Below are 11664 nucleotides of genomic sequence, written 5' to 3'. Positions count from 1 at the left end.
ATGAAAAAATCTTAATATAAAATTTAAAAATATAAAAAATGCTGGACCGTTATTCATTAGGTATCGGATTGATACCAAAATTTGCAGTATCGCACAGCACCCAGGGGGCAGTGTCACAAACAGTTAGCTTGTGGGCCACTACTGCTTGGGCTGTTGTTAGTTGTGGTTACCTACAGAAAAGAGCAAAGTTGTAACATGAAAAGAGCTGAAATTTGTTTTTCATGCCACATTTTTAAAATCTCTTTGAGCTTTTCTTCGTGCGTTTTCCATTTCTTTCAACCAACCAGTGTTCAACCTACGCATAGCGTCATCCAGCTCGTTTAACAGGCTGTTAAAGGACTCCACACAAGTGCATTTGTGTTGGTTGCATACCATTTTGCGTAGACTCTGCGTAGGCAAATACCTACCCAAGTGCAGTCCCATAAAACAAACATTAGACAGCAGGGAAAATCTCCTCAGGACCCTGAATTGGATAGGGGGAAGAAATGGATGGAACACTGTTAGGGCAATTAACCACAGAAAAAACTTCATTTTTTTAAATCAGTCAGGTAATTACATTAACACCACAGACACAATCAAAAAGGTTTGGTTTAGTGGCTTCAAATGAGCTCAGGTGACATGTAGCTATAGAGACAACATGTCACCTGCTAGTCAAAGCAGCCTCTAAATATGTACACCTTAGCCCAGTTTAACCAGGTGAATTACATAAACATTAAACTCTCACTATAGTGATGAAAGGGTAAATTAGCAACTGCACAAACTACAAGAGTTGTTTTAACCAGGTTGTAATAATAAAGTTTTCTACTGGAAAGATGGGTCTTCTTACTTGGTGATTGACTTGGTTTTGGGGCCAGACTCAAGTGGCCATTTCAGAAAGTGCAGTTTTTGGCACCTCTGTATTTTCTTTGTTTTTCACACCTGCAGGCTGACAGGACTAGACCTGCAGGCCTACACAATGCTATACTAGGAAGTCTAGCATTGTGTAAAGGTAATATAATGCGCCCCTCCAGCTAATAATGCATTAAATTATATGCTTGTCATTCCTAGCCTAGGTATAGATATATCAGAGAACTAGATAAGCAATTATTATCCAAGATTAGCCACAAGCTGAAGTGAGCGCTTCACTGCTTATAAGTTGAATTCAGTTTTATTTACTGAAGGGAGAATGTCTTTTTCTTTTTCAGAAACACATTCCTCATTTTCATATTGGCTAAATCCCTTATTTAAAATTGTAAAGTACTGCTAACGGCACAGAACTGTAGAAAGCTTTTTTTTCTCACCAGCCTGTCATGCGCTTCAGTATTATTCTTATAACAGGAAGTACACCTTGTTCCCTCATTTCACCCATGCAAATATTTACTGTAACTGCTGGGGTATCAACAGTGGGTGGGGCATCGAAAGCTGGGGACTCCTTCCTTCCTTATTGTGTTTCAGACCAAATAGATTGTGAACCGTGTGAAGTTTCCTGCACACACGCATTCACACAGTGCGCTTACAAGAATGGACAATCTTCCTGGTGTACTTTAAACACCACATGACACAGATAAAGCAGACTGCCTCCAACCTTCTGCATTTTACTGTTCTGCAAAAACCCTGCCAATATCTCTTTATCCCACTCTTAAGCTAAGTTTGCCAAACAACATCAGCAGAGATCACAGGCGTGGCCTTTCCTGCTCATACTGAATCGTGCTGAGTGAGACAGGAAGGAAGAGGAAGAACGCAGGCATTAAAATTCTTGATGAGGAGCATGGTGTTCTCCCTGCTCATGCTGTACACCTCCCGTCTCCGAGCAGGTTGGAGCTACCAGCACACCACGCTACGCAAGCAGACAAGCTGGCACCCCTGGCACCACCGCACAGTGATAGGCCATCACAGCCGGCATGTTGCTTTTTTTTTCAAAGCCTGTTTGTCTGGCAACATGAAGGCCTTCTGCATAGTTCAACATCATGTGTTTATATTAAACTCTCTCCCTTTTTTTCTTCTTTGGATTGTTTTAAGCATTGAATAAAGACAGGGAACTACTGTCAAGGAAAATGGAGCTGCATCTTTCCACATTGTTGCAAAAGTCCTGCTAATGCAAGAGTTGAAGACGCAATGGAAACTAGTAACTGAGTTAATTCACACATATCTCTGTGTTACAAGAACATCTCAGGTGACGGCTTGGGTAACGTGTTTGCTCTCAAGATGAAACGTTGTCTACTTCTTAGTGTGTTATTTTGCTACAGACGCAGGGCAAAGTACAGACAGCTAAATGAGTAGCAGGAGCACATATCTGCTGCTGTTACCCTGCAGACAGGATGTGGGGGTGGAGGAGTTGGTTTCACTTTGACTGATTTATCATTTTAGTCGCACTTTTTCTTTGGATTATCTGCTCTAGAGCATCAGGTTTCCAGATGAAATCCTGCTTGCTGAGCAAACTTTGCTTTCGTGCGCGAGTTATTTTCACCGCGGTTGCTCAGTGAAAGTGCAGGACAGTGTGTGAGAGAGAAGGAACACAAGGATGAGGGGGCGGTTTTGGTGGTGCTACCCAGCGCTGATTGGCGCTTAGAAACACTCAAAGTCTACGGCGTGGGAGGCACTGCAGGCTGGAAAAGGGTCTATGCTCCACTGAGGTGTGTGGGCATCACTGACTTTGAGAATCTATAAAATTACTCCACAGAAAAAAAAGAGGAAGAGATGCAGTCAGCAGCAACAGCAGCAGCGGGCCTAATCACATAGTAGCCATGTGTGTGTGTGTCTTCCTACATGCCAAACCCCAGAAGGCAGCCTGAAGGGCCATGTGATGCCACCCACTCTCGAGTGCAGTGCATGGCAGGGCTGGCGCTAGTTCTTGCGGAGAGCGGGTGGGATGAGCTCAGATATTGGAGGCTGGCACTGGCTGAGAACAAGGCTTAGCTTTGGGGAGGGGGTGGTGCTGTGTGGGGCATACAACTCACTGCAGCAGAGACATCAAAGGCAGCAGCCCCTCTTTGAAACAGACCTGAAAATACTGCGAGGTGCTTCCAAACTTGAAGAGAAGTGTGCAGAGAGGATTTAAACACTCAAATTGCACGCCCATAGATATGCATATTTGTCCCACATTTTCATTTCACCATCATAATGAGACAACTGCTTACCCAACAAAAATCAATATTTATGGACTATTGTGTTCCTTTAAGGTCTGTAATGGGCTCTAATTATGCTGAGGAAAGAAACAGATGCGTCGGGGTGGTTTTTTTTTAGCATGAATCGCAGTTAGAAATGAGCTGAGTGAATTTGACAACATGGAGGCTGTGCAGTTTCGAGAGAAAAAGCAGGCCTGCCAAAATCCTGCTGTATGCCTGATAGAGCTCTTTGTCACTTTTGAAAACCAACAGGGGGGGTCTCTCCAAGGACATTCTGAGAAGATATTATCCAAGAAAGAAGACAATGCCCTCCGTCTTATTCAGTACTTGTTCATAATTCGAGAGCTTGGGGTATAACTGCTGTGATGACAGAGGCCCCTGTGTGTCATTGTGTGACTAACACTGGGCATCACGTGGAGATGTAATTCATCTTAAAGACCTGAAAAAGTCATTGCATATTCATATTCATTTCACATTATTAGCAACCACAGTCCAAAACCACAGAGCAAAAGCTGGAGAGGTAAATCCATCCCACTTCATCATCGACTCAGTCACGAGACTATACACTCAGAAGTATGCAGTTCATCCCACACATTAGAGGACTGCTGCCCACCCTCACCACCAACTCCAGCCTGCTGCTACTGTACAGACTGCACATTTTAAAAGCCCGGTTTTTGCCTCATTATAGGAAAACAAGGCATTTGTTTCTCTGCTGTCTCGCGGTTGCATTCTGGTTTAATTTTAAAGACTAAGAGTAAAGCTCTAAGGTCATACATGTCGCTTGAGGTTTTTCTGACACAAGCGGTGGGCAGCAGTGGAAGAAACTGAACTCAAACACTGGCTCTCTGTGTGAAATGAGCTCTTGTTAATTGGTAACAGCTTGTTAATGCACTGGAATGAAACCTTTCTTACTTCACTATTCTCACAAGCACCTCCTGCTCCGTGCATTTAAAGATTAAATTGAGCCGTAATTAACTTCATCCCTACATTGCTGTGATGACAAGTAAATCTCTTTGAATATCCTTTGAGTCATTTTGTGTGTGTGGTGTTTGATGTTGCTAATCTTGATATATGACTTATGGCTCACGTGCAGAAAGCCCTCATTGGATTTAATCACTGAAGGCGGGGGGCACTTCTCAAGAATGCGCTTGGAGATTTGTTTGCTGTTTTGTGCCATCCTCTTCAGTTGCTGGGTGTCAATCCTCTTGCCAGTGCAGGCGTGTCTCCGAGGGGGGATTACAGCTCCGAGCCTCAAATGCTGACCTATTTTAGAGTTCACTCAAGAATCCCAACTCCATAACCCTGATTTCGGTGGGAATTTTCCCCTCGTTGTGTTTGGATTGACTCATTCAAAAAACGCTGACTCATGATTCACGACCAGTTTATGGAAAAAAAGATGCCTTTGTTTAAAAATAGGCGAGACTGCTGAGTTGTGTGGTGGAAAATGTCAGCTATGACCGATGAGTCTGACCCACATTATCAACCAACAGTAAGGATATTTCAGTGCAAATGTTATGAGAATTCTTTTAAAATGTTTTTGCCAGTGTTTATTTGTCATCATAAAGTTCATAAAGTTAAAGGGCACATTCTCATGTCAGGTAACGACTTTATTGGTGAAGTGGATGTTGACAAATTTGAATTTTAGTGCCGATAAGGCAACTAGCATACTTATTTAATAGGTCAGTGCCCTACATTTATAAACTATGAGTAGCTTATTAAAGATAAACCTGATGAAATTCCTTTGGTTCTCATCTTGAGCTACAATATATTTAATAATAATATTTTACTCTTGTTCTTGTAGAAATCAAGTCTCCCCACTTGCCAAGGTGAAATCTTCAGATACAAATTCTGCGCAGTTACTTTAAAGTATTATCTAAATAAAACCCACATATAATATCACTGGTCAGCTTTGATAAAAGTGAACTGAACTGTTCAGTGTAGGATACTTTGTGTCCTATATCTCCCTCTCTCATCAGTTAATCTGTAATTGAGAAACTGTTTAACTCACCTTTATTTGGAAAACTGATACATCGTATCTTCAGTCGGTCAAGTGCAATTCTTATGTGAAAAAAAGCTTTTGAAAGACTAAGTGCATCCTTGCTCCTTCCATAGGAATTCAGAGGGTAAGTCATGTGCTGCTAAACAAATGTATTTGATTAACTAAACATCAGTAAGTGTGAGCACCTCTATAAGCGCTAAAGGTTTGGCAGTTTGTTGGTCGGGAGCATTTAGGTGCGAGTTAACGCAATGGAGAGGAGGAAAGAACAACGATCTCAAAGAAGCATTCGTTTCTGCCCATCGGTCTGGGAAAGGTTATAAGAGCAAACTAGCTGAAGTCCATCATTTTTCACAGAGAAAGAGTATTCACAAGTAGAAAACATTCGAGACAGTTGCATGGCGTCCTGGGAGTGGATGTCCCGAGAAATTCAGAGAGCGCAATGCTCAGAGAAACAACAAAAAACACCTCTGACTCTACAGGCCTTCATTAGCACGTTAAATAGTATAATCAGAAAAGACTGAACACGTATGACTTGTATGGAGTAGTTGCTGAAGAGCTTTAAAAATACCTTCTGGAAAGTTACGCTTTAGAGAGGAGACCAAAGCAGAGATGTTTGGCAAAGACAGCGTATTGGCACAAAAACTTCACATCATCTATCAAGCACAGTGGAGGATGGGTGATGGTTTGAACTCGTTTTTGCAGTCACAGGACTCGGGCAGTCGCTAAGTTGACCACAAACTCCTCTATGTACCAAAGTATTCAAGAGTTTAATGTAAGGCCTTCTGTCTGACAGCCAAAGCGTGGCTACAACTGGATTGTGCAACAGGATGTTGCATGCCCCAGCATAATACTTGCAAGATCCCAAAGCACAGCAGTAAATCTGCAACAGGATGGCTGAAGAAAAAAACTTAACCTGACAAATGCAAACCTCGAAGCAACCTTGAAATGAAGATTTGGAAAAGAATTCTTCTACAGTGATGTGACAGACTGATAAAATCCCACAGAAATTATTGCTGCTAAAAGTGAATCATAGGTTTTCTTAGGACTGTAGCCCTAATATGCTCATCTACAGTTTAGGGATGTTTGGTAATTCTAAGCAGTGATTATGGCAGGATAAATCTGGAACAGTTTAAATGATAAAAGGGAACCAAACCAAACATCCCCTGCTTTTATGCCTCTAGAAAGAGGACCAAAAGGTTAAAAAAAAAAAAAAAAAAAAAAAAAAAAGCAAGCAGAAACTGCATGTAGAGCAGATTCTCACACATGACTCCAAACTCTGAGAACGCAGCAGTGAATAAAAATATTCTTAAGTCTCAAAATGTAATTTATCCGTCCAGATTTCTCCCGATCACTTTTTGGAGCTAAACAAAAATAACACAGACACACCACATTTGTAACAATAAACTATTCTTTTTCTCATATTTACATTCGTACCTAATGTGCAAATCAATAATTTAAAGTAGTGTAAAACTCTTAAAGAAATACAAAATCATATCTTACAGTCCTAAACATGGTGGAGAGTCCATGAACTAGTCGTCACATAGAAACAAAGAGGAGCAACACTGCAGTGTGTACAGGAGAGAGACAGAAGCAAACTGAGAGAGCAGTGGACATCCTTGGCCAGGACACACTAAGTTAAGGACAGCATGGTACATTATCCAAGCATCACCAGAACAAACAGCAACACAAACACTGCGTCTTTACAGTAGTCATGTCAAATGAGCAGAAAGCACTTGGAGGCCTGGGGTTTCTTTTTTTGTTGGTTTTTTTTTGGAAAAGCCCCTCTGATTGGTTAAAGCACTGATGATCACAAAGGCTTGTGGTGCTCATAGCAGCAGGTGCTTCTTTTTAACGGCCTCTAGATATGGAAGAAGAACAATCTCACACTGGACCGGTGACACATCTATACTGCATGTCACCACATAGTGCTAGTAGCATGATTGCACATTGTGTTGTGTTGTGTGTCGGGGGCAACGGACATGTAAAAACACTTCAGACAAACACACATCGACCTGCTCTCACTACCCACAGTTCTTCTCATCTAACACATTTACCAAGTAGCGCAGTCAACAGCAACTCAGAGAAACACACCATAAGCACTGCATATTTGAGAAGCAAATCATCCAATGCACATTGTTCAGTGTTTGGCACAAAAAAGAAACATTTTGAAAATCTGAACTGTACTTTTTTTTTTTTCTTTTAAGAAGCCAGTTTGGCAGTGCTTGTGGACTTTTAGGAGGTTGACTACGGGCAAAAATGTGAAACAATGTCTTACACAATAGTTTGAGTCCAATTCCGAAACAGCAAACCTTTGCAACTTGGCTAGAACAAAGGTACACTTCACATATGAGAGTTTTACATTTCATCCTAATCCGACATTACAATCTCTAATGCTTACACATTTCAATTCCTGTAGTTCAAATTGGTTTACAAAAGCACACTGACGATCTTTTACAATGTACAAGACACAATTAACCTACAGTAACTATATTATTGGTGCATAGACAAAATTGAGAGAGGGTGTAGCAAAAGAATCACCAATTTATTGCTTGAAATTCTAATATTATTCCCTCATTAGATTTATATTGATTGCAAAACAACTACAAATTTTTTTTTTCCACAGAGATTTTGAAGAACCGAGCAGAGGTATTGCATTCAAACTGATTAAAAGAGATAAAATGTTCCTTCCTGACGAGATGCAAATGTTCTGCACTTTGAAAAATAAAGAAATTTCCTTTCCACATACAGAAAGTTACATCACAGAGATGACTTTTACTCTAAAACAAGTAAAAGACTAAATTGAATGAGACAGAAGTCAAACAAAACTACGATATCTGGCCAAAGCTGCTCACTGTTTCAAGTTCTGCTTCCCCCATCATAAAGTAATAACCTTTACTAACAAGGGAAGGGCGATGGGAATACACAAGCATTCTTCAACAAAACAGGATAATGTTTGCCATCATGTTATTCTAAATGCAGAGTGCAGATGGTGTTGTTCCCTCAGGTCTCCTGCAGACTTTTTGACAAGCTGAAGTAGCGGTGATGGCTATACAGGCCTCTGCATTTTGCTCTCCCTCTCCCTGCGTTTCACCTCCTCTCTGTAGCAGTAGGAGCAGTAGTTGTCTGTCTCTGGCCTACCGTAGAAGGAGCAGTTCTCCCTCTTGCAGCGGCGCTGCTGAAAGCAGTACAAAGGGCTTCCAGAGCTCCGCCCTTTGGTTTTATCTTGGTTGAGCCAGGTGTGAGATGAGTTGTCCTCATCGGCAAACTCAAGGCAGTCCTGAATGTCTCCCGCATCGAATCCATTGGTGTAGGTGTGGGACTTGTGTTCGCCAGGCATATTGTAGGACAGCGAATCTATGGTGTTAACAGTGCGGACCCCTGACAGGCGAGCAGGGCTGTAACTCTGGGATGAAAGTGTGCGGTTCTGCTGGGGGTAGGTGGCGCATGTCTTTAGAGTGCCCACCACAGGCTTGTAGGGGTCATCTTGGAAGATGGAGGATTGCATGTTGACATCTTGTAAGTGGATCACGCTGTGCCTCTGGATGGGCGGTGTATGGCTGTAGTGGGCAGACACAGGAACAGGCCCAGGTCTCTTAGCACCAATACTGGGGGAGGAGTAAGGCGCAGGGGTTGGGGCCGGGTGCGAGACATGGTGCAAGGCTGGAGGTGGGGTGAGAGGAGGGGCCGGGACAGAGGCAAGAGGCGCCGCGGGAGTGGGACTGTTCCTGCCCTGCATCTTGAGACCCAGCGGGGGCTGGGAGTTGTTATAGGGGTGTGTGTGGTGAGGCAGGATGGGAGAGCAGCTCTCCGGAGGTGAGCTGTCTGATCTCTCCCTCTGGAAGACACTCTCATGCTCAGGCTTCTTGACAGCTACCTCATTGGTGACAGTGGGCTTCTTTTCGGCCTCCTTCCTTTTCTGGTCCTGCTCCTGGCTGAAGCGCTCCTGGGCGTTTGTCAAGTAGTAGCTGATCATCTCTTCGTGGAACTGGTGTCGATGGCTGGTGAGCAGGAGTCCTGCAAAAATGAACTTGCGCTCCCCCTGCATGGCAGCCCGTAGGATGTTGAGGCTGAGCTTGACATCGGTGCTGTATTTCCAGTTTTCCAGGGTCTTGTCCCCTGAGCCTTTACCTGCACTGTCCTGTCTCTCAGTGGGCGAGCAGCTGGAGGGTCTGTCTCTGTCCGTGGGGGAAGGACTAGTGGCCTTCTCAGAAGAAGTGGAGCTTGCAGACTGGCCCGAGTCCTCCTTGCTTCCCTTGGTTGACTTAGACTCCTTTTTCTTTGCCTTTTCCCCTCCGTTCTCCCCACTGCGACCTGAGCCAGAGTTAGATTTGTTCATTTTGCCATGAACAAGGCCACCCAGACCTCCCATGTTCTTCTTCAGCTTGATTCCAAGGGTTTTGCTGAAGCTACCTAGTTTGTTGGCTACAGAGTCGGCCCGGCTCTTGTCTTTGTCTTTTCGCTGCTTGTCTTTATCCTTCTCTTTGCTTGGCTTGCCAGTGTTGACGTTAGAGTTGCTGCCGACAGACTCGCGGTCAGAGTCCATGGACTCGGCCAGAGACTGGACATCCTCACCTGCGGAGGCTGTGGGAGACTCTGGCTGAGCAAGGGGAGCCTGCACAAAGACACGCAAACACACACGACTGAACAGTTGTTCAAAATTCACCTGTGGATTAGCACCATGAAGATTTAAGGGGAAAGCTTGCCGCAAAACTTTACCTACATATTTTCAGTGAATCCATCTGAATTATTGTGGGGTTGACCAGTTTTTGCCTAACAGAACGACACCTACACTGCACTCGCCTTGTGGTGCTCAAAACATGCAAAAAAATATCAGCGTCACTTGACCGACCTTGTAGCTCATAGTGAGCACCTTCATGTAGTAACTACCTTTTCTTCTACCAGACTAGACCTGCTCTATCTGGGTCATGTTTTCTGATAAGCAACACTGCTGCTGAATTTTTTCACTTCTATTTTACCATGACCATTTGCACCATGAAGCAAGCGCTTTCTACTTCCATTCTATTTCACTGCAGGGCAACCTGCATGTGTCGAATAAAGCTTTGATTGATTGATTGATTGATTAAACAGAAGAAAGACTTATCTACAGATGATTTTCCAAAAATTAAGCAAATCATGGAAGGATAAACAGCACTACAGGCCAAATATGCATTTTTAATTTTGAGGTAAACTTTCCTTTTCATGTATTCCCAATGAATTCCAAACAAAAAAAAGAAGAAATCAAACATGTATAATTGCTTTCTTGTTTTCTATTTTTTTATAGCCAGTAAACACATAAATGTCTAAGATTATTGTTTTCTGAGAGTAAATAAAGCCGACTGATTGGACTCTGAGGCTTCGAGAACATCTGGAATGGAAGAGTCCCTGCATAGCGCTAAATTAACCATGACAAACAAGGCACACTTGTGTGAAGAAGAAAAAAAGGTTACCCTTGTTTCAGATGGAATTCGGATCCATGTTACATTCATGTAGTTGTGCAGCAGGTTTAGTTTGGCCTCCAGAGACAAGATGAGACTGGCGAGGGGGGGGGGGAAAACACATGAATTAACAACAAGCAGCGGTTACAACACGTGTGTGACATTTGTGACATATGCTCACCAAAATTTTGTGGCACATGTGGGTGTGCTATAGCATTTGTAGAAAATACTGACAAACTCTTTGAGCCATCTTGCACGAACGTGTTTCATTGTTCAAATGCAGAAGTGGAACCACGACGCAAACAACGCCCACAACGTATTGAGGGCAATATAAAGTCTTTTCTGCTTTGTTCACACTACAGCTTGTTGGGAGGATAAAATGACACCCTGACTGACAGGAATGTGAAACAGAAACTTCTTGCATAAACTCTTTCTTCAGCTCAGGCTTTCGCTGTTTCAGTGAGGCTCTACCTATGGGAACCTCACAATTTGCTCTTCCAGTGCTCTCATTCTTTTAAAGCGACTTGATCCTGAAGTAAATGATCTGAATTAAATCCTCCACATAGCACCTTGTAGGTGAACAGGCAGGACTCTCCTGACCTGGAGGTTTTACCCTCTCACTCCTTGTGACGCCGTGCGCCTTGTCGATAAGGATCGCCGAGTGATATACTGTACAGGACTTACTTGGCTAGCTTGGCATTATCATTGTCGTCCCTCCCCCACTCCCAATCCCTGCCGGGGTCCACGGCAAAATGGAGTGCCAGCAGCTTGTGCTCCGAGTCGGTCAGAGGGATAACAGCTGGAAGACATGAGATTATCAGAACATTAGCTTGGTCCAGCTTTACCACTGGAGACAAAATAGCATGCTACCACTCCTCTCAAGGCCATCGCACTGTCAGAGCGAAAGCAAGCGGCACCGTAATGACACACTAGAATAATACCACGTTAATGATCCCAGATGCCTGTCAGTGTGGGGTAAAGTATACTGGAGGTGTATTCACGCCGTCATTTATTTTTCAGGCAGAGAAGTGACCATGACCTGTGACTGTCATTCAACATGACTCATTCAAACACAGAAGGGCCTCAGTCAAACTTGATTGTTTATGATGTAATGCAGACTGGCGTG

At 43.3% G+C, this 11664-nt stretch overlaps 1 protein-coding gene across 1 annotated transcript in view; it reads right to left on the bottom strand.

Moving 5' to 3' along the window:
• Positions 1-3990: 3990 nt before the first annotated feature.
• The window catches only part of otud7a (OTU deubiquitinase 7A), a 45822-nt gene continuing 38148 nt past the window's right edge, over positions 3991-11664 (bottom strand). The window contains exons 11-13 of the mRNA XM_005928738.3: positions 11223-11337; positions 10551-10635; positions 3991-9715 (exon numbers count right to left, since the gene is read on the bottom strand). Coding sequence (XP_005928800.1) covers positions 8150-9715; positions 10551-10635; positions 11223-11337 — 1766 coding nt within the window. The 3' untranslated portion in view covers positions 3991-8149. The remainder of the gene's footprint in view (positions 9716-10550; positions 10636-11222; positions 11338-11664) is intronic.

Source organism: Haplochromis burtoni, unplaced genomic scaffold (genome assembly GCF_018398535.1).
Source record: "Haplochromis burtoni strain Fernald_Lab_line unplaced genomic scaffold, NCSU_Asbu1 Contig_114, whole genome shotgun sequence".
NCBI lineage: Eukaryota > Metazoa > Chordata > Actinopteri > Cichliformes > Cichlidae > Haplochromis > Haplochromis burtoni.
The sequence above is the reverse complement of the archived record's forward strand: the minus strand, read 5'-3'. Positions and strand labels throughout refer to the sequence as shown.